Source organism: Calliphora vicina, chromosome 1, assembly GCF_958450345.1.
Source record: "Calliphora vicina chromosome 1, idCalVici1.1, whole genome shotgun sequence".
Classification (NCBI taxonomy): Eukaryota; Metazoa; Arthropoda; class Insecta; order Diptera; family Calliphoridae; genus Calliphora; species Calliphora vicina.
Genome location: NC_088780.1, coordinates 92,917,188 through 92,943,009, shown reverse-complemented (window position 1 = coordinate 92,943,009; position 25,822 = coordinate 92,917,188). Strand labels below are relative to the sequence as shown.

The following is a 25,822-nucleotide window of genomic DNA, read 5'->3' as shown; positions in this document are numbered from 1 at the left end:
TAGAGATAATTAACGTCTGGCCCAAAAAAGCTCGGAAAACTGAAATTATTCGGTCAATTGAATAATTAATCGATTATTTCCTAAAACATATACATAAGCATAATGAAAACCACATTAATATTTTTTTTTTATATTTATATTATTTTTTATTTTATTTTGAATTAATTTTTATATTTATGAATATTTTCATCTTTTTGTTTTAATTTAAAATGCATTTTCTTATTGGATTGACTTTAAAAACTTAAATTCAAAGAAATATTAAACAGCAACAGTTATAAGTATAATTAGGAAAATATTTAAAAAATAAATTAGGGAAAAGGTGAAAACAAATAAAACAGTTGTGTTTTAGAACTATTTAATACATTGAAATACAAGGAAAATATAAAAAAAGTCGCTGCATTGTAAGATTAATTCAATTATTTGAATGATCGTGTTTTGGTTTTTTCGATTGATAAATTCAAAGATGGCAATAAAATTTATTTACTTAATTTAAAAACATTTAGTTTTTTGTGACAAATGGCAGGACTAACTAATGTTGTTGGTTTAATATATTGCTTAAAAAGAATGTTTTAACTACTTGTTGATTTTTTATAAACATTTTATGTTTCGAGTGAATTTTTAGCTTAAGATGTGTTTGTTTTTCTTTTGTTTTAAGGCTTAAAAATTAATTAAAATATATATGTTGCAAGTATGTTGTATGTTGTAAGTATGCACCATCATAGAGGATTGACGTTTTAATTATTTTCATTTTATTTATTCATTTAAGCACCTTAGAAAGCCAAACCAGCATCACGGTAAGTGGTGAAGATCTTCTCAATGGAGTTGACATAGGCGGCGGTTCTCAAGTCAAGACCCAAGTTGTATTTCATAGCGGTCTTCATGATAGCGCGAGCAGAACGTTCCATGGTGTAATCCAAACCAGAGTGGACAATGTCCTTTTCAGAGGCACCAGAGATGCGTTTTTGGAAAGCTTCGGAGGGAGTGACAGGGATGCGGCCACCAACACGACCGAAACGACGTTCCAAAGATTCTTGGACAGATTCTATACACAAATAGAAATTAGAGAATAAAATATTTGTTATGAATTATGTTGAATATTATAAAAGAAAACATAAATACAAAGTAAAATTTACATACATACATAAATTAATTATAATAAAAATACAAAAGTTAATAAAATAATACAAGAAAATGAAAGCAGTAAGTAGTGTGGATAGATTAAAATTTTTATAAAGGATGCAGAGTTATGTTATGACATGAATTAAGAGTTAAACTATACAAATAAATAAAATCGACAAATAATGCAACATAATCATTCACCAATTTTATATTGAATATAAAAAAATATTGATACTATACTATTAACTACATATAACACGTATTGACAATTATCACTTTATGGTTAAGAAGTCATGAAAAATATTACTCTATCACCAGTAGTCCATTTGATTTATTGTTTTTTTTGTGTTCAAATCAATTAAATTTTGTTTGTAATACATAATATTATTTTTGATTAAGCCTTAGATGCTCTTAGTTCGGAATCTCTTTTTATTTATAAAGACTAATTTTGGAAATCGTGAACATGTATATTTGTTTAATAATTTTAGTTATTTGGACGGTGCTTCGAGGAAATAATTAGTTCCCAAATTTCCAATTGATATTAATCAAAACAAATAAACTAAACTAAACATTTAAATATATACAAAACATAATGGAAGGGAGGAAAACTAAAAACTAATGATATCATTGATACATTGTTTGTTTAAAAGATGATAAAGGAATTTATAAATCATGAATAAGGAAGACGTAAATAAAAAATTATGAAATAAAAATGAAAAACTGTACCGTCCAAAACAAATCTTTCAATAGACTGTTGTACTGAGGCTAAATTGATTTAAGAAGAAATAGAAAACGAAAAAAGAACAAATTACTATTGCGAAAAATGCCATCAATCAGATATGTACAATACAAAACTAATGTAAAGAAAGGTATTTTGACTTTGATAGATAAAACTAAAAATATTCAATGAAAGAAAGTGAATTTGGAAAATAGCACAAATAAAAAATTAAATTTATGAATATTAATTAAAATGGTTTAAAAATCAATCAACTATACGGTTAAAACTAAGCCAAACCAAATGAAATATAATGAAATTTAAACTAAAGAAAATAATAGCTTAATAATAAAAATAAAATATTTTGGATTTTTAGCTTAAGCATTGTTATTATATTGTGCTAATTTTGCTTCGAAAACTAAGCCAAAAAACCCTATAAATTATAATAATAATAAATACATAAGTAAATAAAGATTTCTTGTTAATAAAAAAAATCAAATAATTGTAAAATGGACTTACCCAACAAGTGGTAGTTGGATTCACGTTCATATTTGAAGGTAAGACGACCATAAGATACATGGTTCAAGTTCTTCAACCATTCGAAGAAGGAAACTGTTACACCACCAGCGTTAATGTACAAATCGGGAATAACCAAAATGTTGCGATCAATCAAGATTTTATCAGCAGCAGGTGTGGTTGGACCGTTGGCAGCTTCAGCAATGATCTGTTACACAAATATTCATACAAATTTAAAATTTCTGTTGCTAAATTTTTGTTATGGTCATTTTTTAATTTACCTTAGCATTGATTTTGTGGGCATTTTCACTGTTGATAACCTTTTCAATGGCAGCTGGGATGAAGATATCACAAGGTTCGAACATCAAGTTTTCACCCTCATAGGGTTTGGCGTGTGGGTAACCAACAATGGTACCGTGTTCGTTCTTGTAGTCTTCCAAAGCCTACAATAAAGAAAGTCATATCAATATTATTAATTTATCAGTATATGAAGTATAATTATGAATGTAACAACAACAATACCACACGTTTTCGATACGCTAAGGTATTGTAAATCTTCTTAACATTATTCGTATCAAATGTTGGAAAAATAACAAGTAAGTAAGACTAATATGAAAAATCCAAATCAAGTTTTAAATTTATTAAAGGTTTATAAAACAAATTTTGTATGGAAATTTTGTTTTGTAAACCTGTTATAAAATTAAAAATTGATTATGAATAAAAAGGGGTAAAACTTTATATTATTCTAATGCTATATGCACTTACCTTGGGATCAATACCCTCTGGGTTGAAGATGCAACCGTCGTGTTCAATGATACCAATGCAAGTGGCACCAGCACGGGTCAAGTAGCGGGTAGAGTGGAGACCGACATTACCGAAACCTTGAACGATGAAAGTTTTGCCACCCCAGCCGGGAGTAGTGCCAATCATGCTCATGTAGTTGGCTTCATTGATGAAGTTTTCCAAACCGTGGAAAACACCACGACCGGTGGCGGACACACGACCGTGAATACCACCTTGGTTGATGGGTTTGCCAGTTACGCAAGCGTGGGCATTGATGTCCAAGTGACCGATGGTCTTGGCATAAGTGTCGGCAATCCAGGACATTTCACGTTCACCGGTACCCATATCAGGAGCAGGTACATCAACGCCGGGTCCAATAAAGCCCTTCTTGGCCAACTCAAGGGTGAAACGACGAGTGATCTTTTCCAATTCATGTTCAGAGTATTCCTTGGGGTTGATCTTCAAACCGGCCTTAGCACCACCGAATGGTACATCAACACAGGCGCACTTGAATGTCATCAAAGCAGACAAGGCTTTGACTTCATCACGTGATACATCCATAGAGAAACGGATACCTAAAATGAAGGCCAAAAAGAAAATTGAACAAAAACATTAGTCATTTGCATATAAAATTCAGGGCAGGCAATAAATTGCAAATACATTTCAAATATTCGAATTTAAAAAAGAAAACATACATACATACATATGTACATAATTGCATAAAGATATTGTACATATGTCTCTAGATTTAGTTCATTTGGCCTGAGGCCAAAATAATTTCATTTTCGGTTGGTTTTAAATTCTAATTTTGGACCATATCTGTTTTTATTTTCTCTAAAGAAAGTAAAAAACAAGTGTTTTTTATTTCGTCTTGAAATAAAAACACAACATTTTTAGGCGCTGATGAGTCTGTTAAATTAATCGACCCCATTTGCTAATTGTTTCAAACACCTGAGGTTTTTGGCAATAAATGGGTTGCTATAAATTTAGACACCACGTTTCACAGCACTTGTATGTTCTTCTTTAAAAGTCACTGTAAAATAGTTCGTAACATGTGACAGCTATTTTGAAAACGTGTTACACAAATATTCTAATATGTATTTAATAAATTCAGTTTCATTTTTTCAAAGTGCATTAATATTTAATGTTTTAAACAAATTTAATTAGTGTGTTTCGATTTGGGAAACCACGCATTTTGCTTTTATAAAAATAATTTTGAAGTTTATAACATTGTTTTTATTCTTGTTTGCTTGTTTATTTGAGTTTGATAAGATAAATTGTTACTACATTGTTATCTTGAAGCATTTTAAGGTCTTTTTTACGAATCAACATTGTATGCAAGGCGGCAGGAAGTGTTTAGTTGCTAACTATATAGTACTTTTGGGTACATTTGGCCAACATTTTAAATTACTTTTCCATAAACATTTATTAGTTTATGGATGGAACGATAAAATCGTGATAAACAAACAGGTCAAAGTTTTGGTATAATTAAACATCTTTTAAAATATGCGCTATACTATTTTAGTATTTAACAGAAGTGTTGCTTGCAGCTTTCTAAATACGAACGAACATTTTCTTTCTTATTTTATATTGAAAACAATCATGGAAAACAATAAAAAATTAAAATTTATTTTTTGTTTTAAGAAAGAATATGTTCGTTCGCATTTAGTGAACCAGGCCCTAAATTTGGGGAAAAAATAGAGGTAGTCTCGGTATTTTGCTTATATCACTGCCATTTGTTTGCCGATATTTTGGGGCTTCGGATAGTTAATTTCAACATACAAACTTATACATATATGAAGGGTATAAAAAATAAACTGGCTTTTACAGGGAGACTTTTTTGGAAAAACTGTAACCCAAAGGACTAAAAAATAATCATATTATTTTCTAAAAGTATGTGAAACAAAATGAAAACGGGCAAGAAAAAAGCAACATTTTTACCAGGAAAGAAAACGCCAAAAGTGCTTGTACAAATGTACGAATACCATTTCACTTTAGGTAAGAATACTGTTACATTTTATTGGCATTGAAATTTGTTTAAAGAAACCCTTCAATCAAATCTGAACCAAAAGTTCGAAATGGTTTATCTTAACAATTTTATTGAAGTATTCAGCTCGAATTAATTCGTTGTCTTAATACCTTAATACTCCAAACGTATTGACTTCACTCCTTAAAGAATTCATTCTTTATGGAATTAATTCCTTATTGAAACATTCAAGTTTTCTTGAATTCAATTCAATTTATATAAAAAGGCTTAAGTAAATTTTTTGAAATCCTTTTGTAAATATGAATAAAGAAAAATATTCTTGCATAAAGTGAAATTTTAAAAATTTTGAGTTAATACCCTTTTGTTGATCAAGTGCGACATTGTTTTAGTGTATCACAAACAAAATAAGAAATTGTCTGTTTTTTTTGTAATTGTTTTGTAATTGTATTATAATCTATCTTTTAACTGAATCACTAATAATGGGCGTTTTAATTCAAAGCGGTACAACTATAGGTTGAATAAATTATGATATGAATTAATTTCATTATGAATGAATTTTATTTAAATACAAGCCTATGAATGAAGCTAAAAAAATGAGATGTTGGATTGGCATTTTTTAATTCCGAATTAAGATTTTAATGAATTAAGCTCAAATTAAATCGAAGCTCTGATCTGAACTAGCGATTCTCGATCAGTGCAATTTTATTCCAATATCACATAATTCTTTTAGTTTTTGCAAACTCTTAACTTGTAAAAAGAGCTTTCTAAAGTGAGCGCTAGCAATTGATATATAATTTTAATATTTTCGAATTTGAATTTGTATCATAATTGTATCATAATCACATAATTCTTTTAGTTTTTGCAAACTCTTAACTTTTAAAAAGAGCTTTCTAAAGTGAGCGCTAGCAATTGATATATAATTTTAATATTTTCGAATTTGAATTTGTAATATCGCACTCCCACAGTGGGTTAGTTGTCATGTGCAATAAGAAGTATAACCAGTTTTTACTATCATACTTTTTGTTTGGCCCCAAAAAAATATAAGAAAGCATACGTGTGTAATTTTTTTGTGTGTGATTAGATCACCAAAAATAAACAAACGAAACGCTTCAAAAAACAATTTTGTTTTTAGCACGAAAACTGTACTAAATATTGTACTAAAATAAAATTGTATTAAATAAAAACAAATAAATGTACAAACGTAAATTCGAAAATATTTATGATACAGTCAGTCAGTCAGTCATACAGCAAGTGTGTGCGTAAATATATACTATGTTAAATAGTATTAGTTTTATTATTATATAAAAATGAAAGCATTTCATTTTTGTTATCTTTTACTCAAACTGACAATAAACAACAAAACAAACTAAAATACATTTTAATTTAGTGCGAAAATTTTGAACAAGTAATACCAACAAACATAAATTGTATATTGTATTGTATATTAACACATTTTGAATGAAATGTGCCAGCTAATATTATGCACATAGAGAGCGATCATTAAAGATTAGTAGTGTCAACAGTTTAAATATTTCTTATGCAAAAAAATAATTCGAAAGCCATTAGAAATTTCTTAAGAACTGTAACTTTTCAACATGTTAAACTAAAATTAATGTATTGTTTCCTATTTCAGAGCTTAAATTTTGAATTTACATAACTTGTGTAGTTAAAATCAAGTTTTATTTAACAAATCTATTGAAAATAATCAATTCATTTGACTTTAATTAATTGGCGCCAAATAAACAGCTAAATTGGTTAGAAGTGCTGTCTGTATACAAAAGAAATTTAAAAACACAAATCAATGTGAAGAATATACGTAATCAATTTTATTTTTGCATTTTTTACTTTTCGGCCAACATCGTCAACAAAAATCGCGTGACAAACAAAAACATCTACCAAAAGAAACCCGCATAATCTAATCAGTATGTATTTAAACTTAAAATGTCTTCGTTCAATATTTAAAATTTCGATTTATTTTAAGTTTGACAAAAGTGTTACCACCACATCACCACTACTGCGCTATTAGCTAAAACCTAAATAAATTATTTGACCAACACTATGGCATTGAATTTGAAAAAAAAAACTTGTAACGACAACAATGAAATGGGGGCTCGTTCGTTTGATATGTACATACCCCATTCCCCATGTGGGGTATTTATATATAGCAACAGATAAAAATATACATACTGACTGACACATATAAACATTTTCCTAAAGAAATTGTTTTAAAAAATACATGTATGCCAGTCGTTTAGAACTAACTAAGTATGTATAGATAAAAGTGTGAAATGAAAACAAGATTTAGTTGTCAGGTGATTTAGAAAAAACAATCTAAATTTATGAAAAATAAAAAGAAATATAAATAACAATTTAGTAAAACTAAACAAATAAACATATTTTTTATATACATATGTATTTCTTTTTTTTAAATAAGATTAGCATTTTAAGTAAAAAATAAAATTATAAGTGTGTCTTTTTTTCGAGGTTATAATAGAAATTTTGTATTATATAAATTTTAATTGAATTATTTTATTATACTATTATTTACTAAGTAAAGTGTTGAAATAAGATATAAATATTTAGAACTTATGCTTTTTTGTGGCAAAAGGTTTGTGCTTTTTTTTTAATTAAAAAACAATTAAAATAATTAAATTCAAAATTAATTATTATATTCAGTTAAGTCCAATTCCGAAAGGAATTAACTCGATTTTAATGACTAGTCACAAAAGGCAAAAAACTTATGAGTTTTATCTGATCTAGAGCTAATAATTATGGATCGCTCCTTGCAGAGTTGTTTTGCAGATCGATTTTTATTTACATAATACAGTTTTTTGCGAGATTTTCTGGCCGATCTTCATCACATTTTGGTAGTATGATTTATGTTAAGGCAAATCATACTTGTGCTGAATACAATACGGTTTATTATGTGAGGTTTTAACTTTTATAGTGGTTTTCAGAGAAAAGCTTAATATCAGGGATGGAAAATTTAATTTTTGTTCGGTATTGTATTTGAACTTCATATTAAAGTATCAATGAAATTTATGAGCATTAAGGTCATACTCCCTGAATGATGGAGCTTCTAATAAGTTTTAATAGGATTTGATCATAGATTTGAGACGAATTTTATTGAACTATCCTTAAAATTCCAACATGAAGTTTGACTGCAAAATCTACATTTACAATCTGACTAAGAAAGTGATTATAAAACGAATGGTAAACATACTGTGTAGAGCATTCAAAAACTGACTTTATAGAAATCCGATTTTTGGTTTATTCGAAACATTTAATATATTCTAAAAAAACTGGTTTCTTTGTTTTTACTATATAAAATTCGATTGCAAATGAATAAGTTCGTGATATACAGGAATGTTTAAAAAAAATTTGCAATTTAAAGAAAATACAGAATATACATACATAAAAAAGTAGAAATTATTTTTTAATCAACAATTAAACTGTTTGCCAAAGAGTGTTTGATCTACTTCAGATCAGTGAAACGTGACAAAAGTATTTCCTAATATAAAATATTAATAACATTTTTTTAATACCTCAAAGAATATTTAAATATTCCTAATAATATTGCCTTATAAAAGCTAATACTTATTTCTCATTTGCAACAAATGCAATAAAAAAAATTAACATACTGCCTTCATGAAAGATAGCAAAACACGTCACGTGCTTAACTATGTTAAATTAAAAATCCATTAATAACTTTTTCAAACAAACAAATTTTCCAAGTAAATGTTAATATTGTTTTATGATATAATTATATTTAAAAAATCATACAAATGCATTACATCATTTATTGTAACTGATGATAATATTGCAGTCGTATACATATGTAATATATGTATTGCATTGTCAATGTATTACAATCTGAAAAAATGTTTTACTAAACAAAAACACATGACTAGGCCGGAAAGAAAAAAAAAACAGACAAACAATTAACATTTCATATTCGATATGTGTATAACGTCACCTAAAATGCAAAAGGGCCTATCATCACTTTTGAAAATTATACAGAATAGACGAAAAACATAATCAAATTAAATGTGTTGGGGTTACAAATATGACTTTCTTTCTTTAATAGTCGTTATTTTTAAAAATAGAAAGCTAAAACTTTGTGAAGACGTATGCATTGATGCGCTGTACCAATATCCATTTAAAACTAAATTTTGAATTTTTTTGGTAGTTACACTCTTTTGCATTTCAGGTGACGATATGTATATTCTTTATACTTGTGTTTTGTATGCAGTTATGATTAAGGTATGCATTTTACAATAGTATCCAATATTTGCATATTTATTTGTTTGTTTTTCTATTGATAATTCACTTTTACTTTGTTTAGGTCTATACATTTATTAGAATACAACATTGAATAGAAGAAATGGCAACATTTTTCAGTCCGTTGTACTTTTTTTTGTTAAAACAAAACCTTGAACGGGTAAAATTTTCTATTTTAATAATACCACCTAAAAAGGCAATGAATGTTACATTTAGTGCGCTCATTTTTATTAAGGGCTAGTTTAAGTTGACCGATGTAGCTCACTATAATACTAATAATTCATGAACAAAAATTACTTATTTTTGTGCTACGGTGTTTATAAAAATTATACCATTGGGTAGAACTAACTTTTTTCGAAAAGAAAACACCATAAGTCTACAACATAAAATACATATTAAAAATGATGTATGTTTTGTTTGGATAATCTATTCTTTCAAACTACAAGTGCAACACAAATCATACTTTTCAATTTCTGTTTACATTTGATTATATTTAAACAAACACAATTGCTGTAGTAAATTGATAAGCGCTCACTGTAATTTGTCACAAGACTTAATAAACTGAAAAAGGCACTCTATTTTATTTATGACATCTTAATAAAATATTTGATATGATCGGAACAAGTTAAGATTAACAATTGTGATAGAGTTTTAGAAAAAAAACATTCATTTATAGATTAGAAATGGCAGCATAAATGTCACATTTACCATTAAATGAAAAACCAATAAAGATATAAGGCAAAAGTTTATAATCTCCCATAATAACATGCCAACAGCTATCAATTATGGACGGGTCATTAACTTAGTGTGGCATGTATGATGGTTTACTTCTGATAAGCAATTTTTGTCTTGTTTTTTTTTTAATCAAACATTGAATTTAATAAATAAAAATTGTAGTATGCATTGTAAATATAAAGGTTTAATAACAAGTTTAGCTTAATAATATTCTATTAGAACAACTTGTTGTTTTCTTCAATACTAATCAAGTTATTTTCTTGTTGATTCGAAATGGGAACATCTGTTTTAATTACACATACATACATGTATAAATAAACAAATAATAACTAAAACCCCTGAACTTTTAATATATTTTTGCTAAATCCAGTTTAATTTTTCAAGCAAAATTTAAAACACGAGTTGATTATAACTAATAAAAGACAATTTTCTAATTGGAAAGTTTTCTTATCAAAATGAAATTATAGAATAAATTCTCTTAAAATTGCGACATTTTAACCTTGAAATTAGAACACAAAGCGGCAAAATATGTATTTAAAAAAATATTGAAAGACCAAAAAAAATCAAAACAGCAACAAAGTATTTTAGTCGTTTAGAAACAAACTAGTGGCGTATATAATATATTAATAGAAATTTATCGGTGTTGTTTACGTAAAAATCTAACAAAAACAAAAAATATACTCCACAAACGTGTCAAAAATCATGAAATTATAAAAAAGATTAAAATATGTATAACAAACAAAAGTCTTCAAAAAAAAAGAACAACCAACAACAAATTTTATTAATAAGTTTTTGGGTTGTTTATTTAATTCTGAACTATAAGAGCTTGTTATTAACAACAATAAAAACAGATTGATATTATGATCATGCGGTCTTTCAATAATATTTATTTCTTAACAATTGTTGCATGTGTTTTGATATTCATACATACATATTTGAAAATAAAATTTTGCATTTAACTGTTGCCAAGCCTCTTTTAATATTTTTTCTTTATTTGTTTGATAACATGTTTGTATTAACAAATGCCGATATGAAGGTTTAACTATTTTTTTATATTTTTTATTGACCAACTTTTTGATTGACGTAGCACCACAATAAGTGTGAAAATAAATCATTTAAAACAAAATTGAACATTTAATTTTTTGTGCAAACAAATAAAATCTATCTACTTTGTAATGAATGTTAAAAACTTATTATGGAGAAGATTGTTTACATATTAGTAAAGTGTTCTTAATTTTTATATAAACTTCAATACATGTGCTTTATTTGAAATCGTGTTTTACACATTAGACAATTAATTAAAATAATATTAATAAATGTTTACAAATACTACAAATTTAAAGGTTTCTAAATATTGAAATTTTAGTGTACTTTTATAAAAAGTTTTTAATTTTTTTATTGTATTTTTAATGCACATACATACTTTCATAAAGTTTGTTTAATTTTTATATTATCACATTTGCTAATGACAAAATTCTAAATATAAATACATACATACTATTTACTGCTTTGTTTTTGTTTGCAAATTTTTAATACCAAATATAAACAAACAAAAGTATAGTGAACATAGTAAAATTATCATGTAAACAAAACGCCAGAATGCAAAAATAATACTGATAATAAAGCAAATATATATGTATGTATGTATATTCAATACACGTTTAAATAAATAGATTTAAGAAAATTATTATTAGTCTTATTCAGGGGTTTATAAACAAGTAAAGTGTAGTTAGTAATAAAATATAGGTCAATTTGAAATATTGAATTAATTATATAATTTATCTTCAATAAGAATTTTTACAAAATGAACATTTTTTAATAAAGTTTTGAAATAAATTTTATAAATATTGAATTTATGAAAACAAATGTATATTTGAAAAATTGGGAACTGTGCTTTACATAATTATTGAAATAATGATTATGAGATGGTTATTATGCCATTCCAAACTATAATTGAATATTTGAAAAAAAAGTCTACCTACCAATATAAAATGCAAATTCCAGTTTAACACAAGTGCAAGGGGCCATTGGCGTTTAATTAAATATACATTAGGCATAACAAATAAGAAACCAATATTACAATTAACATACTATGCTGCATAATAGGTTCCACCACTTTAGGGTGAATAGCATAAAAAAAACCCCAACACTTTAAAGGGTTGGTAAATCGATGGTCTGCAGCGTCTAGACTTATGCAATGCAAAAAAAACTGTGCACCTACAAGGTACATTAATCTTTCAACGTGAACTATGAGAAATTATAAGAAAACACACATTTTTGCTAATGAACATAAATATTCTTCATTTGGTTATAAAAATAGTACAAACAAAATATGTATGTAATCATTATTGTTTGTTTTCGCAAACATGTTCGTTGCGGTACTTGTTGTTTTTGTTTGCACATAAACAACAGCAACAACATTGAAAAAGACACACACCGAAGACGAAAAAATAAAGAACAACAATGCGTCAACGAGAAAATGTTGAAAAGAATAGAAGGGAAACAAGAAAAATTATTACATAATGCAATAATGAAAAAAAAATGGAAAGAATTCCAGACAATATGTATTTTTTTCCAAAAGACTGAAAGAATTTGAAAACTTTATTTGCAATTTGCCCATTAAAATAATTAATGTAGGGGGAATAATGAATAAATCATATTAAGAAATTCCTTTACTTACCGCCCTTGGTTGGTACACGATGGGTAGAGTGCTGGGCACGATAACCGGTAATCAATTCAAAGTCACCAGAATCGCGACGCAATGGGAAAGCGATTTCAATGATGTGGTCACAGGGTTGCATAAGCATAAGAATACCCTTAACCTTCTTTTTCTTGTCTTCCATGGACAATTTTCCCTTCATATCGTCCAACAAACGATCTTCGGCAATTTGACAACCACGGTGGAAGAAGTACTCTACCATATCGAAGAAACGGGGATCTTTGGCAGTGGGCACCTCCTTTAGACGGTCGGGAATTTGGTATTCAGCATAGCCACGTGCTTGCAAGGCAGCAGTGGGCATAGCCTTAACCAAAGTGGCAGCAACATCCTGGCGGACGGCAGCCTGACGAGCTAAACTTTTCAAATGATACATTTTGTTGTATGCACACACTAATCACACACTTAACAAACCACCAACACAAAGAAACACTTTCGGTTGGTTTACTTTTTTACTTAATTAAAACAAAAAAGAAATACTTCTTTAATGTTTTTTAATAGAATAACTATTTGGCTCGAGCTGCACACAACTGTTGGACAACCGACACCTCGACTAACTGATAGAAATTCCCTTTGAATTCGTTTAAATTGGATTTTTGCTGCTTCTTTTGTTGTTTGTGCCTTCGATTTAATCAAACAACAACAACGTCGTCGTTGCTCATAAATACATGTACGAAGAATAAACTAAAAAGTAAAATTAGTAAAGTGTTAGTTAGCCGCCAGAGTTGTATAAGAAAAGTACTTTTCATTAAATTTTTTTATTTTTAAATTAAACAGTAAAAAAACTTGATTGATAAATTCCTCATAATTTTGATTGCAGACCCTACTAATCCGGATTATTAATTTCCGGACTACCGAATAAAAATTAAAAACAATAAATAACTATATACATATATATATATTATTAATTATTTTAAAATAATATACATATATACTACTTATTTTAACTACTAAAATATACTACTACTATTTTTATTTCCTGTAAGGTTGCCATATTTTTTTTTGAAAAACAAGCAATTTTGTAGAATTTTTCCGAATAAAAAATTCCCATATTCTTTTTTTTTTTAAAGTTCGCATAAATACCACGAACCCGGTTGTTTCCTAGAAAAAACAACAACAAACAACCAACCAACAACCAACAAAAAAAAAACCACAAAGAAAGACGACGGACGACGAGACAGACAGGAAGGAGAAAAAGGAAGGAAGAAAGAAAAAGAGAGTGAGGGGAAGGAGAGAGAGAGAGAAGAGTGAGTGGTGAGCGAGAGAAGGAGGAGAATACGGACGGGGAAAAAAATTGTCTCTCCCCCCCCATGAACATGGTGTTTTTTTGTGGTGAATAAAATAGTGTGGTGTATAAAAATCGAGGTGAATAAAAATCGAGGTGAATAAAAAATTGTGGTGAATAAAAATCGTGGTGAATAAAAATCGTGGTGAATAAAAATCGTGGTGAATTTTTAGAAATTCACCACAAATACCGTTATGTCAAATTTTTCAGGTCATTGCAAAAAATTGTCTCTCTCTCCCCCCATGAACACATTTTTTTTGTGGTGAATAAAATAGTGTGGTGTATAAAAATTGAGGTGAATAAAAATCGAGATGAATAAAAAATTGTGGTGAATAAAAAATCGTGGTGAATAAAAATCGTGGTGAATTTTTAGAAATTCACCACAAATACCGTTGTGTCAATCAAATTTTTCAAGGTCATTGCAAAAAATTGTCTCTCCCCCCCCATGAACACATTTTTTTTGTTGTTTTTTTGTGGTGAATAAAATAGTGTGGTGTATAAAAATCGAGGTGAATAAAAATCGAGGTGAATAAAAATTGTGGTGAATAAAAAATTGTGGTGAATTAAAATCGTGGTGAATTTTTAGAAATTCACCACAAATACCGTTATGTCAAATTTTTCAAGGTCATTGCAAATTTGTCATCCTAAAAGTAGGCAATGAGATAAAAAAAAAATGTGCTTTTTTTGCAGTGGTTGTTGAATTAGGAATGTGGGAATGAATGTCCGTCCTTCCAAGTCCTACAGCATAGTCACAAACCCCCCAAGCTTTTTTTACAGTAGTTAATAAATAAAAAAATAATTTTTTAATTTGTTGTTTTTTTTGTACATTTTAAATAAATAAAACTAAAAACTATTATTATAATAAATAAAAAACGGCTTTTTATATTTGCAGTCGAAAATCCGGTTTATTTAAAGGAACCAGCGTTTTGAAAAAAAAGGTAAAAGGTGCATCATCATATGTTGATGTATATTTATTATGTTGTATGTGCCCTTTTCTTCTTCTTCACGATAAAAATAAATAAAAAACTTCCTTCCTTCCTTCTTCTTTCTGTTTGAGTTTGAGAATTCGTTTAAACTTAATTAATAACAAACAAACACTTAATTAACTTAATTAAAATTCCCATATTCATTTTTTTTTTAAAGTTCGCATAAATACCACGAACCCGGTTGTTTCCTAGAAAAAACAAAAAAACAAAACAACCAAACCAAAAAACACACACACACCCACCCACCCCAACCACAAAGACGACGAGACAGACAGGAAGGAGAAAAAAAGGAAGGAGAAAGAAAAAGATAGTGAGTGAGGGGAAGGAGAGAGAGAGAGAGAGAAGAGTGGTGAGCGAGAGAAGGAGGAGAGAGAATACGGACGGGAAAAAAATGAACATGGTGTTTTTTTGTGGTGAATAAAATAGTGTGGTGTATAAAAATCGAGGTGAATAAAAATCGAGGTGAATAAAAAATTGTGGTGAATAAAAATCGTGGTGAATAAAAATCGTGGTGAATAAAAATCGTGGTGAATAAAAATCGTGGTGAATAAAAATCGTGGTGAATAAAAATCGTGGTGAATAAAAATCGTGGTGAATAAAAATCGTGGTGAATTTTTAGAAATTCACCACAAATACCGTTATGTCAAATTTTTCAAGGTCATTGCAAATTTGTCATCCTAAAAGTAGGCAATGAGATAAAAATGTGCTTTTTTTGCAGTGGTTGTTGAATTAGGAATGTGGGAATGAGAATGTTTGTTTTGTTGTCCTTCCAAGTCCTACATACAGCATAGTCACAAACCCCACAAGCTTTTTTTAAAGTTAATTTAAAAAATAATTTATTTATTTTTTTTTTATATTTTATTTTATTTATATATTTGTTTGTTGTTTTTTTTGTACATTTTAAATAAATAAAGCAAGTTGTTGTACAATTAATTAATTTTCAAACTACTATTATAATAAAAAACGGCTTTTTTTATTTGCAGTCGAAAAGTATCCGGTTTATTTAAAGGAAGGAAATAAATAATAACAACCAGCGTTTTTTTTGAAAAGGTAAAAAACGTAACAACAACAATATTTTTTATTTATGTGTCTATCTATCTAATCTGTTATGTATTTTTATTGTATATGTATGTGCCTTCTCTGCTCGATGCCCTTCCTTCTTTTATTAATTCTTTCTGGAACAATAATAAAAAATGCCACATTTCTTGTTTGAGTTTTTTGATGATAGTTTTTTATATTTTATTCTTTCTTTAATGTTTTTCAGGTGTTCATCGAAAAAGACTTCCCGATGACGATTATGTATGTATTTTTATACATACATACTACAACCACAAGCGTCTCCAGTCCTTTCAACAATAATCGTTTTTCATTAAACGCTCGAATGTGGGGCGAACGAAACTCGAATGCTCCTTGGCTACGCCCACGTCAAATTTTATGCCGATCGGAACAGCTGTTTATTTATTTATATTATGTCTGATTTATTTCAAAAAAAAATTATTTCGCCCCACTGTGTGTGTGCTGTCTGTCACCACCATTTCAAAAAAACGGCTTCTTTAAATTAAAAACTGAAAGCTTTTTGAACTTTTCAGCACCATCTGTTGTTAAACTTAAACATACATTTATTATTTTGACGTTTTCGTTTTAGTCACGTCATTCCAAATAGATGTCATCAAAATACCGGCATTTGTGCATCTCCGTTTTCTCAAAACACAAAGACTATTATTTATTATTGATAATATAATTGCAAATTAAATAAAGTAAATACAAAACATTTTTAAATAAATTTGGTACTTTTCCTAACGCGTGTGACCGCAAAATTTTCACACAATAGGAGTTCGAATAAATTAGATAAAAGAACACAAGTAAAATTGTTGTTTTTGTTGCAAATTTTTATAAACAAATGGTGTGTGTGTGCTGGTAAAACAAGTTTTATTTATTGTTTTTGTTTTATTTTTTTTCTAGGGAGTCTAGCAGTCTTCTGCTTCTTTCATTATTAAATTTTGTTTATTAAACAATTTTTAACTTAATGCGCTATAATAATTTGTTAAATTTTAATAAAAGTGTTAAATTAAAATTATTAACAAATATATTTACGCGGCATCGATCAACAATTCCAACAACAACTGCCGGACCATCAACAGATTTCGAAGTTAAAAATCGCGAAATTGGAGTTGTTACAGCAAATAGTAATAGAAATTTTTCCATAAAAACCACGCCAACATCATCATCAACGAAACTAGTGGCCAATTATAAGGTTAGTAAATATAAGTTTGCAAAACAAAGAAATCGATCTTTATAAATATTAGAAAAAAGTAGGGTTACATAAAATAATGATACATTTTCGGCAACAAGTAAAATCTGTTGAATATTTTTTCTTTGTGTTTGGAATTAGTTTAGAACATTTTTTTATTTCGCAAAATGACGTATATCATGTTGTCTATTATGTGCATTAATTGTATATTCGACTACATATCTACATGCATACATATATATTTGTTTTGCATTAAATTTGTTTATTTTTTTGTGTGTGTTGTTAATTGACGCCTTTTATTTTGCTTGCTTTCAGAGCTGTAAGGAAATTAATTCTTTGTGCCAATTTGACTTAAATCGTAGCAGTTCCCATTAGCTTAATGGAAAAGAATTTAGTTCATTTTATATTTTATATTACTAAACCATTGTATTTAAGAATTTCCTATTTTCATTTCAGTAATTTAGATACTTCTGAATTACAATTAGAAATTTTTAAAATTCAATTGAAAATTTCTGAAAGTTAATTGGACATTGTTGAAATACAATTAGAAAATCTGAAATACAATTGGTAATGGTTATCAAATATCAGTGGTAAATTTTACATTGCAAGATTTATGCGAAAATGTTATCGGAAAAAAATATGTATAGTGAATGGTAATTCGATTACGATTATGGTCGAAAATCTATTTTCAGGGTCTAAAAACGATTATTTCGTGATCGATTATATACTCTGATTTTTATGGTGAAATCGATTTTTGATAAAGATTAATCGAAATAGAAAAAAAAATTCCGGAATTTTTAGTATATATTAATCTTCAGCTGACATCGGAAAATATTCACGGAGGACCTCATTTTTTAATGCGAAATTTTTTCATCCTTAAGAAATTTTTATAAAAAGTGCTACGAAATTTTTTCCATAAAATTGTCTAATGTTTGCCGTTACGGTTTATAAAATGAGCTGCTCAACATAAAGGAGTTATAATACTCTTCCAAAATATGATTTTTTTTAATTATATTTGCTATAGTTCCCAAAAATGCAGGTCGTATTTCATTAAGATATCAAAAGTGCCACCGTACATCGCCCAAAAATTTATCTTGGGACTTCAGATTTTGTTAATCTTTGACACATGTATAATAGGGTTCCTAATTTCACGGACTTTTTCCTTTCCCGGGATGATATTAAAAAATAGTTTCCCGGGAAATTTTTAATACGAAATTAAACTAAAAACCATTAAATTTTTTTCGAATAAATTATCTATATTGTAATTTTACCAGCATTTTAAAAGGAGTATAAAATATCTAATTTTAAATGTAAAATTTTGATTCAACCTTTTACCTTTTTTTCCAGTTTAATAGTGGCATTTGATCGGTATTGTCAAACTCATACTTAAGAATTTCGACTTTGTTAAACCTGTAAAACATGCATAGTTAGTTTCAAAAGAAAATTTTTAAATCAGATTGTAGATAAACAAATTCAAACCACAATTATTGTAATTATTTTCTCTAAATATGGACATTATTGTTAGGCACCCTAATAATTCCTCTAAGATCATAACATTTGAATTTGATTCATTCTAATTTTTCTACTGTGACTTGAGTTGACTGGAAAAATTCTGTTATTTAAACCATAGTGCTTCTTTGCCAACTGACTATGTGTTGCTTGAACCGAAAAAATCTATGGATATAATAGAATAATTCAATTAGCAGCATATATTGCCATTCCTAATCGTTCAAGTACTTTCCACTTTTTTCAGCCCAAGGACAACGCCTTTTAAAACTGCCTGAAATCAGTCCATTATTTCCCTTAGTCCCCATACAAATATCCTCCCGAAATAGGACTTTATCGGTTATTAATCTTTAATTTGTATAGGTATCTTCACAAATTTCGTAGAAATATGTTGCATATATACGAAAGTCATAACACATAATTGTATGATGATCAGACCATAATTAGTCATAGCTCCCATATAAGGCTAACTTCCTAAAATTACTTTAACGAGCATAAATCTCTTAAAAATGTTGGCATCAACATTAAAATAAGTTTCATATTATTGACATAATTAGTCGTAGTTCCAATATGAGGCCCACTTCCAAATATCACCTACGAAAATAAATTATTAAAATTTTAAAAGGTAATTCACCTCACTGACATTACGAAATATATGCCAAATTTTCTAGGTGTCCTTGCTTGGATCCAATCTTATTTTAATTGTTTTTAAACGTCGGACGGACGGAATAATGGAAATAATGTGTCAAACGTTAACATTAGAAAATGGGAGTTTATTCCCTTGCTTTTTATTCTCAATTTGTTCTGTTGAACAAATGAATCCAGAATCGTAATATCCAGGCGTCTAAATGAAATTACCAATTAATAAGTCAGATATTGAAATGAAACCAAAATAAAATTTCTACAACAAGAATACGATTTTTAAAGATCTGATGTAAATACTGCTGGCGTTTTTTAATCTATAAATAAAAGATTCTTTTGCAAATATTTGTTTATTCTTATCTCTTCGAAGTTTTTGTTTATTTTCTTGCTCTTCAGCTTTACTGTTGTTTGTTGCCAATTGTTGAATTTCATTCTGTTTGCTTTTAATAATCAAATCTTTCTTGTATGCATTTTAATATTTAAAAATATTATCTTTTATACATACATAAAAACTTTAATAATTTTATGAGGTCTTTGAACTAGTTTGTTATTTTTATCAGTGTTATATGTTGGACATTTGATTTTAGTACTACACAAAACCGAATACACATTCGTGTGTGGTACTCGATTTTTTTTTTAAATGTGATTTGATAAGAAGATTTTGTATGTATTTGGACTATTTATTATCTTCATTTTTTAAAAATCAAAAAAAAAAATTACGTATCAAATATTTTATAAGAACTGAGATCAATCAAACTATTGTACTAATAAAACATAAATTTTATTGTTATTAACTTAAAAAAAGTGTTGAAAAGTATTTTATATATGGGGAATTTCATGTCAAGTGAACCAACTTTTGAAATCGATGTCTTCCGATCGGGATGAAATTTGCACCAAGGTTAGCTCTATTGGATAGTAACTCAGACACAATTTTTCAACAACATCGGTCGAGAACTCTCTGAGTTATAGGGGGTAAAATTTTGACAATTTGGTCAAACAGGGGTTTTTTCTTATCCATGTAACTTATTACCTATTGTTCTTAGCAAAATGTGTCCCAAATAGTATAGATAGCTATTTCTTCGATCTTTCGAAAAAAAATATTTAAAAAAAAAAATAAAAAATTTTTAATATTTTTTTTCCGAAATCAAAAACTTTTTTGACTTTTTTTTTAAATTTTTTCTCTTTTTTTTTTTTTTTTTTTTTTTTTCTTAAAATAAAGTTTAGATATTTTCCTTGAACACCTACTTGGTCGCTTAGTGGGATGCGAGTGGGATATCTATCAAAATAAATATTTTGTAACTCAAAACATAAAATTTTTGACTTGTTTTGCAAAATCAAAAACTTTGTTGACTTTTTTTTTTCAAAATGGACCCTTTTTTTAATCTTTTTTTTTAGGTCAAACAAAAGCTTAGATATTATCCTTGAAGACCCTTTTGGTCGCTTAGTGGGATGCGAGTGGGATATCTATCAAAATAAATATTTTTTAACTCAAGACTTACAATTTTTGACTTTTTTTTTTTGCAAATACGATTTTTTTTCCAAATGGGCCCTTTTTTTAAAATTTTTTTTGTAGTCAAAAGAAAGCTTAGGTCCATTCCTTTAAGATATTTTTAGTCCCTTAGTGGGATGCGAGTGGGATATCTATCAAAATAAATATTTTGTAACGCAAGACATACAATTTTTTAATTTTTTTTTGCAAAATCAAAATTTTTTTCCAATATGGGCCCTTTTTTAATTTTTTTTTTTTGCTCAAAAGAAAGCCTAGGTCCATTCCTTTAAGATATTTTTAGTCCCTTAGTGGGATATCTATCAACATAAATGTTTTAACACAAAAATTGTATGTCTTGAGTTACAAAACATTTATTTTGATATATATCCCACTCGCATCCCACTAAGCGATCAAAACCATCTTAAAGGAATAGGCCTAAGCTTTCTTTATAGCAAAAAAAAAAAATTACAAAAAGGGCCCATTTTAAAAAAAAGTCAAAAAAGTTTTTGATTTTGCCAAAAAATCAAAAATTGTATATCTTGAGTTACAAAATATTTATTTTGATAGATATCCCACTCGTATCCCACTAAGGGACCTAAAATATCTTAAAGGAATGGACCTAAGCTTTCTTTTGACTAAAAAAAAAATTTTAAAAAAGGGCCCATTTTGAAAAAAAATCGAATTTGCAAAAAAAAAGTCAATAATTGAATGTCTTGAGTTACAACATTTTTATTTTAATAGATATCCTACTCACATCTTCCTAAGTGACAAAATAGGTCTTAAAGGAAAAGACCTAAGCTTTCTTTTGAGCAAAAAAAAATTTTTAAAAAAAAGTCCCATATTGGAAAAAAATTTCGATTTTGCAAAAAAAAATTAAAAAATTGTTACAAAATATTTATTTTGATAGATATCCCACTCGCATCCCACTAAGGGACTAAAAATATCTTAAAGGAATGGACCTAGGCTTTCTTTTGAGCAAAAAAAAAAAATTAAAAAAGGGCCCATATTGGAAAAAAATTTAGATTTTGCAAAAAAAAATTAAAAAATTGTATGTCTTGCGTTACAAAATATTTATTTTGATAGATATCCCACTCGCATCCCACTAAGGGACTAAAAATATCTTAAAGGAATGGACCTAAGCTTTCTTTTGACTACAAAAAAAATTTTAAAAAAAGGGCCCATTTGGAAAAAAATCGTATTTGCAAAAAAAAAGTCAAAAATTGTAAGTCTTGAGTTAAAAAATATTTATTTTGATAGATATCCCACTCGCATCCCACTAAGCGACCAAAAGGGTCTTCAAGGATAATATCTAAACTTTTGTTTGACCTAAAAAAAAAGATTAAGAAAGGGTCCATTTTGAAAAAAAAAGTCAACAAAGTTTTTGATTTTGCAAAAAAAGTCAAAAATTTTATGTTTTGAGTTACAAAATATTTATTTTGATAGATATCCCACTCGCATCCCACTAAGCGACCAAGTAGGTGTTCAAGGAAAATATCTAAACTTTATTTTAAGAAAAAAAAAAAAAAAAAAGAAAAAAAGAGAAAAAATTTTAAAAAAAAGTCAAAAAAGTTTTTGATTTCGGAAAAAAAATATTAAAAAATTTTTATTTTTTTTTTTAAATATTTTTTTTCGAAAGATCGAAGAAATAGCTATCTATACTATTTAGGACACATTTTGCTAAGAACAATAGGTAATAAGTTACATGGATAAGAAAAAACCCCTGTTTGACCAAATTGTCAAAATTTTACCCCCTATAACTCAGAGAGTTCTCGACCGATGTTGTTGAAAAATTGTGTCTGAGTTACTATCCAATAGAGCTAACCTTGGTGCAAATTTCATCCCGATCGGAAGACATCGATTTCAAAAGTTGGTTCACTTGGCATGAAATGCCCCATATGTATATCGTCACTTGAAATGCAAAAGGGCTTAACAACCATAAAATTCAAAGTGGAATTTTTAATGGATATTGGTACAGCGCATCAAGGCACATGTCTTCACAAATGTTTAGCTTTCTATTTTTAAAAATAACGACTATTAAAGAAAGAAAATCATATTTGTAACCACAACACTTTACATTTTATTATGTTTTTTGTCTCTCCTGTAAAATTTAAAAAAGTGTTGATAGGCCCTCTTGCATTTAAGGAAACGATATGTATGTATGTTTTATAAGAAAAAATTAAAAAAAAATAGTTTTTGTTTTTCAAAGTTGAAGCCGCGCGACACCCCCTTCTAATGACCCTACGAATACCATAAACACTCCGTACGATCGTGTTTACAATGCGATTCAATCGAGAAGTAATAGAGATAAATGTACCCGAAACAATCTCAATGCCGTATAAAATCTGCGGCATCCACACAGTACGTGCGAAAAGTGTTCTCATACGACAAGGCAAGTAAATGCTCGTTGAATAAATTCTTAGCAAAATTCCAAAAATACGGAAACTAATATGAATTTTGAATGCCATAACTGGAGATGATGGAGAACGCCACCTGGGGGAATAATTCGACTATCTATATGGATAGTCAGGCTGCATTAAAGGCTCTAAATAATCACAGAATCAAATCTAAGCTAGTACATGATCAAGGACTCGGTACTATCCTTAAAGGTTAGGGAGAATTCGGTGAACCTATCAATCAGCAATTACCACGACAGCTGTCTTACAAGGGCTCTCAACTCAGCAACCACTGCTTTCACAACAACAACATGATAGTATTGAATGAGATTTTGCTCCGGCCTAACCTGTAATGTAGAAGAAGACTGGATTATAGGACCTGGAAAACCGTGTGGTCCGCATTAAATACTTTAGTCACCAGATGCTACTGTACCTGGATAAGAGTAGTGCAAAGGGATCATAGATATGATTACTGGTCACTTAGGGCTAAAACGAACAGAAGGGATTCGGGCGGTAGAACTGAGTACTTTTTTTGCTTCATTAAGGAATTGGGGTGGCTTAATGAAACGGCAGTTCATTTTATTATTCTGCAGGCTTTCTAACCTATGGAATTTTCTAAGATAGTGCCTTCGAGTGTAATAATGCTTCATATTGAGCGAACTATTTATTTCTTAATAGCCTCTCAATTCAAAGACCGTTAATACGATACAATAGTAAAACAAAATTTTTGGAAACTAGAACAATTAAAATTGAATCCGTAAGAGGAATATATTTTTTACACTTTCACGTTTGAGGGCCCTTTTAATGCTAAAATATATAATCTAAAAATACATTTTAAAAAGCGTGTTATAAAATGTGATAGCCTAAAGGGACTTTTAGCAAGATATGTATAATCTTAATTCAATAAACAAACTTTATCTGTATTGATCGTATGAGATTTAAACTTACTTCAATAAAGCATACTTTTCGAACAATTCAACAATATTTATGGCATTAAATTCGAAAGATAAGATAATAAAATATCAACCTATAATTAATATAAACTGCTTACGTAAAGCTATTAAAATAAAGCAAACAGCAACTTGTTAATTATTTTCTTAGAATATAATTTAGTTATTATTTAATTTTGACGGCAACATGTTGAAGAGAAAAAAACAAGAGCATGTAAGATCTCTTTCTCAAATTAACATTTATTTATAATAAAATTTAAATTTCTCTTTTCTTTTTGCAGATGGCCATTGATGTGAAGTTCAATGCTTCGCTGACTTCAAGTGATCCGCATTTTAAGCCGGTTTTGATAATTGGTCAACTGAAACATTTAAATTTAATAAAATTTGCCGATGTCTCGTGTAAATTGGAACCACGCGTTAATGAAGACACCTTTAATAAGGCTATTGCCTGTTTACATCCCTCACCTACTGATAAAATATCTCTGTATTTAGATGTGGCCACAGTAGCTGCAGTACCATTGAAGTGTTCGCGCCACAATACACCCTCACGGGCTCATGCCATAACCCGTTTGGTTAAGAACAATCTGCTTAATGTTAGCGAGGAGAGTGTTGTTGTAGTTTGTGAGCGTTCGGATTTATTTGCTAGTGCCTGTGCCGTAGTACGTGCCTTTCCTCTATATTCACGTAAAACTTCCGGAGTTTTGGGAAATTCCACTGCCAATGCTGTGGCCGCAGATGATCAGGATACCCCCATGAAAAATGCTGGCGATAATAGTAATAAATCGACTGTTCATGTTGAATTCATAATTATTGACAAAAATGGCGCTGTTTCGGCAACTCCACTAGATGAGAATGAAATTTGCTGCTTGGAAGATGCTGCCAAGGGTATACGTTTAGCTGCCCGTATCGTCGATACTCCATGCAATGAAATGAATGTTAGTACTTTCGTTGAGGAAGCCGAACGTATTGGAGCTGAGTTGAACATCAAACCGACGGTAATACGAGGCGAAGAATTGCGTGAGCGTGGTTTTGGTGGCATTTACGGTGTGGGTAAAGCAGCCGCTGTACCACCAGCCTTGATTTGTATGTCTTATGAGCCGAAAGGCGCTCAAGAAACTATCGCCTTGGTGGGCAAAGGTATTGTCTACGATACTGGCGGCCTTAGCATTAAGGGCAAGACTGCAATGCCTGGTATGAAGAGAGATTGCGGTGGAGCTGCTGCGATTTTGGGTGCATTTTATGCAGCTGTTAAGTGTGGTTTCAAGGAAAATCTACATGCGGTTTTCTGTATGGCCGAGAACTCCGTTGGTCCGAATGCAACAAGGTAAGTGATTTATTATACCCTACTCTAACATAGAATATTGATTGATGATTGTAACACCCAAAAATATTAGTCCAACACCCACTTAATGTTTACCGATCGACACAAAATCACATTCTGAGTCGTATTGGTGCTGAGGTATTTTTG

General features: G+C 29.0%; 2 protein-coding genes across 4 annotated transcripts in view; one reads left to right on the top strand and one right to left on the bottom strand.

Moving 5' to 3' along the window:
- Positions 1-120: 120 nt before the first annotated feature.
- Gdh (glutamate dehydrogenase, mitochondrial) lies at positions 121-13,423 on the bottom strand. Of its 2 annotated transcripts, XM_065515134.1 has the most exons (6): positions 12,817-13,423; positions 3,116-3,708; positions 2,632-2,793; positions 2,354-2,558; positions 1,846-1,884; positions 121-1,042 (listed from the first exon to the last, which is right to left on the bottom strand). In XM_065515134.1, exons 1-6 carry the CDS (start codon positions 13,226-13,228, stop codon positions 771-773), a joined length of 1,683 nt encoding a protein of 560 aa, XP_065371206.1. In that variant the 5' UTR covers positions 13,229-13,423; the 3' UTR covers positions 121-770. The 2 variants fall into 2 exon arrangements, with proteins under 2 accessions (XP_065371206.1, XP_065371207.1); XM_065515135.1 differs by lacking the exon at positions 1,846-1,884 and having other exon boundaries at positions 12,817-13,422.
- Positions 13,424-17,087: 3,664 nt separating this feature from the next.
- grsm (granny smith) overlaps positions 17,088-25,822 on the top strand; it is a 114,157-nt gene continuing 105,422 nt past the window's right edge. Inside the window, exons 1-2 of one of the 2 annotated variants that reach the window (XM_065515132.1) lie at positions 17,088-17,377; positions 24,636-25,678. In XM_065515132.1, the coding sequence (XP_065371204.1) occupies positions 17,150-17,377; positions 24,636-25,678 (1,271 nt within the window). In that variant the 5' untranslated portion in view covers positions 17,088-17,149. Of the gene's footprint in view, positions 17,378-24,526; positions 24,569-24,635; positions 25,679-25,822 lie in introns of those variants that run through there. The other variant, XM_065515133.1, reaches the window with a different exon arrangement.

Excerpts from the sequence above, each read along its gene's own strand:
- Gdh (XM_065515134.1), bottom strand. The coding sequence starts at position 13,228 with ATGTATCATTTGAAAAGTTTAGCTCGTCAGGCTGCCGTCCGCCAGGAT. Across the intron at positions 3,709-12,816 it reads TCGTGTACCAACCAAGGGCG|GTATCCGTTTCTCTATGGAT; the intron begins GTAAGTAAAGGA and ends CCTTCATTTTAG. Across the intron at positions 2,559-2,631 it reads CCCACAAAATCAATGCTAAG|ATCATTGCTGAAGCTGCCAA; the intron begins GTAAATTAAAAA and ends TTTGTGTAACAG.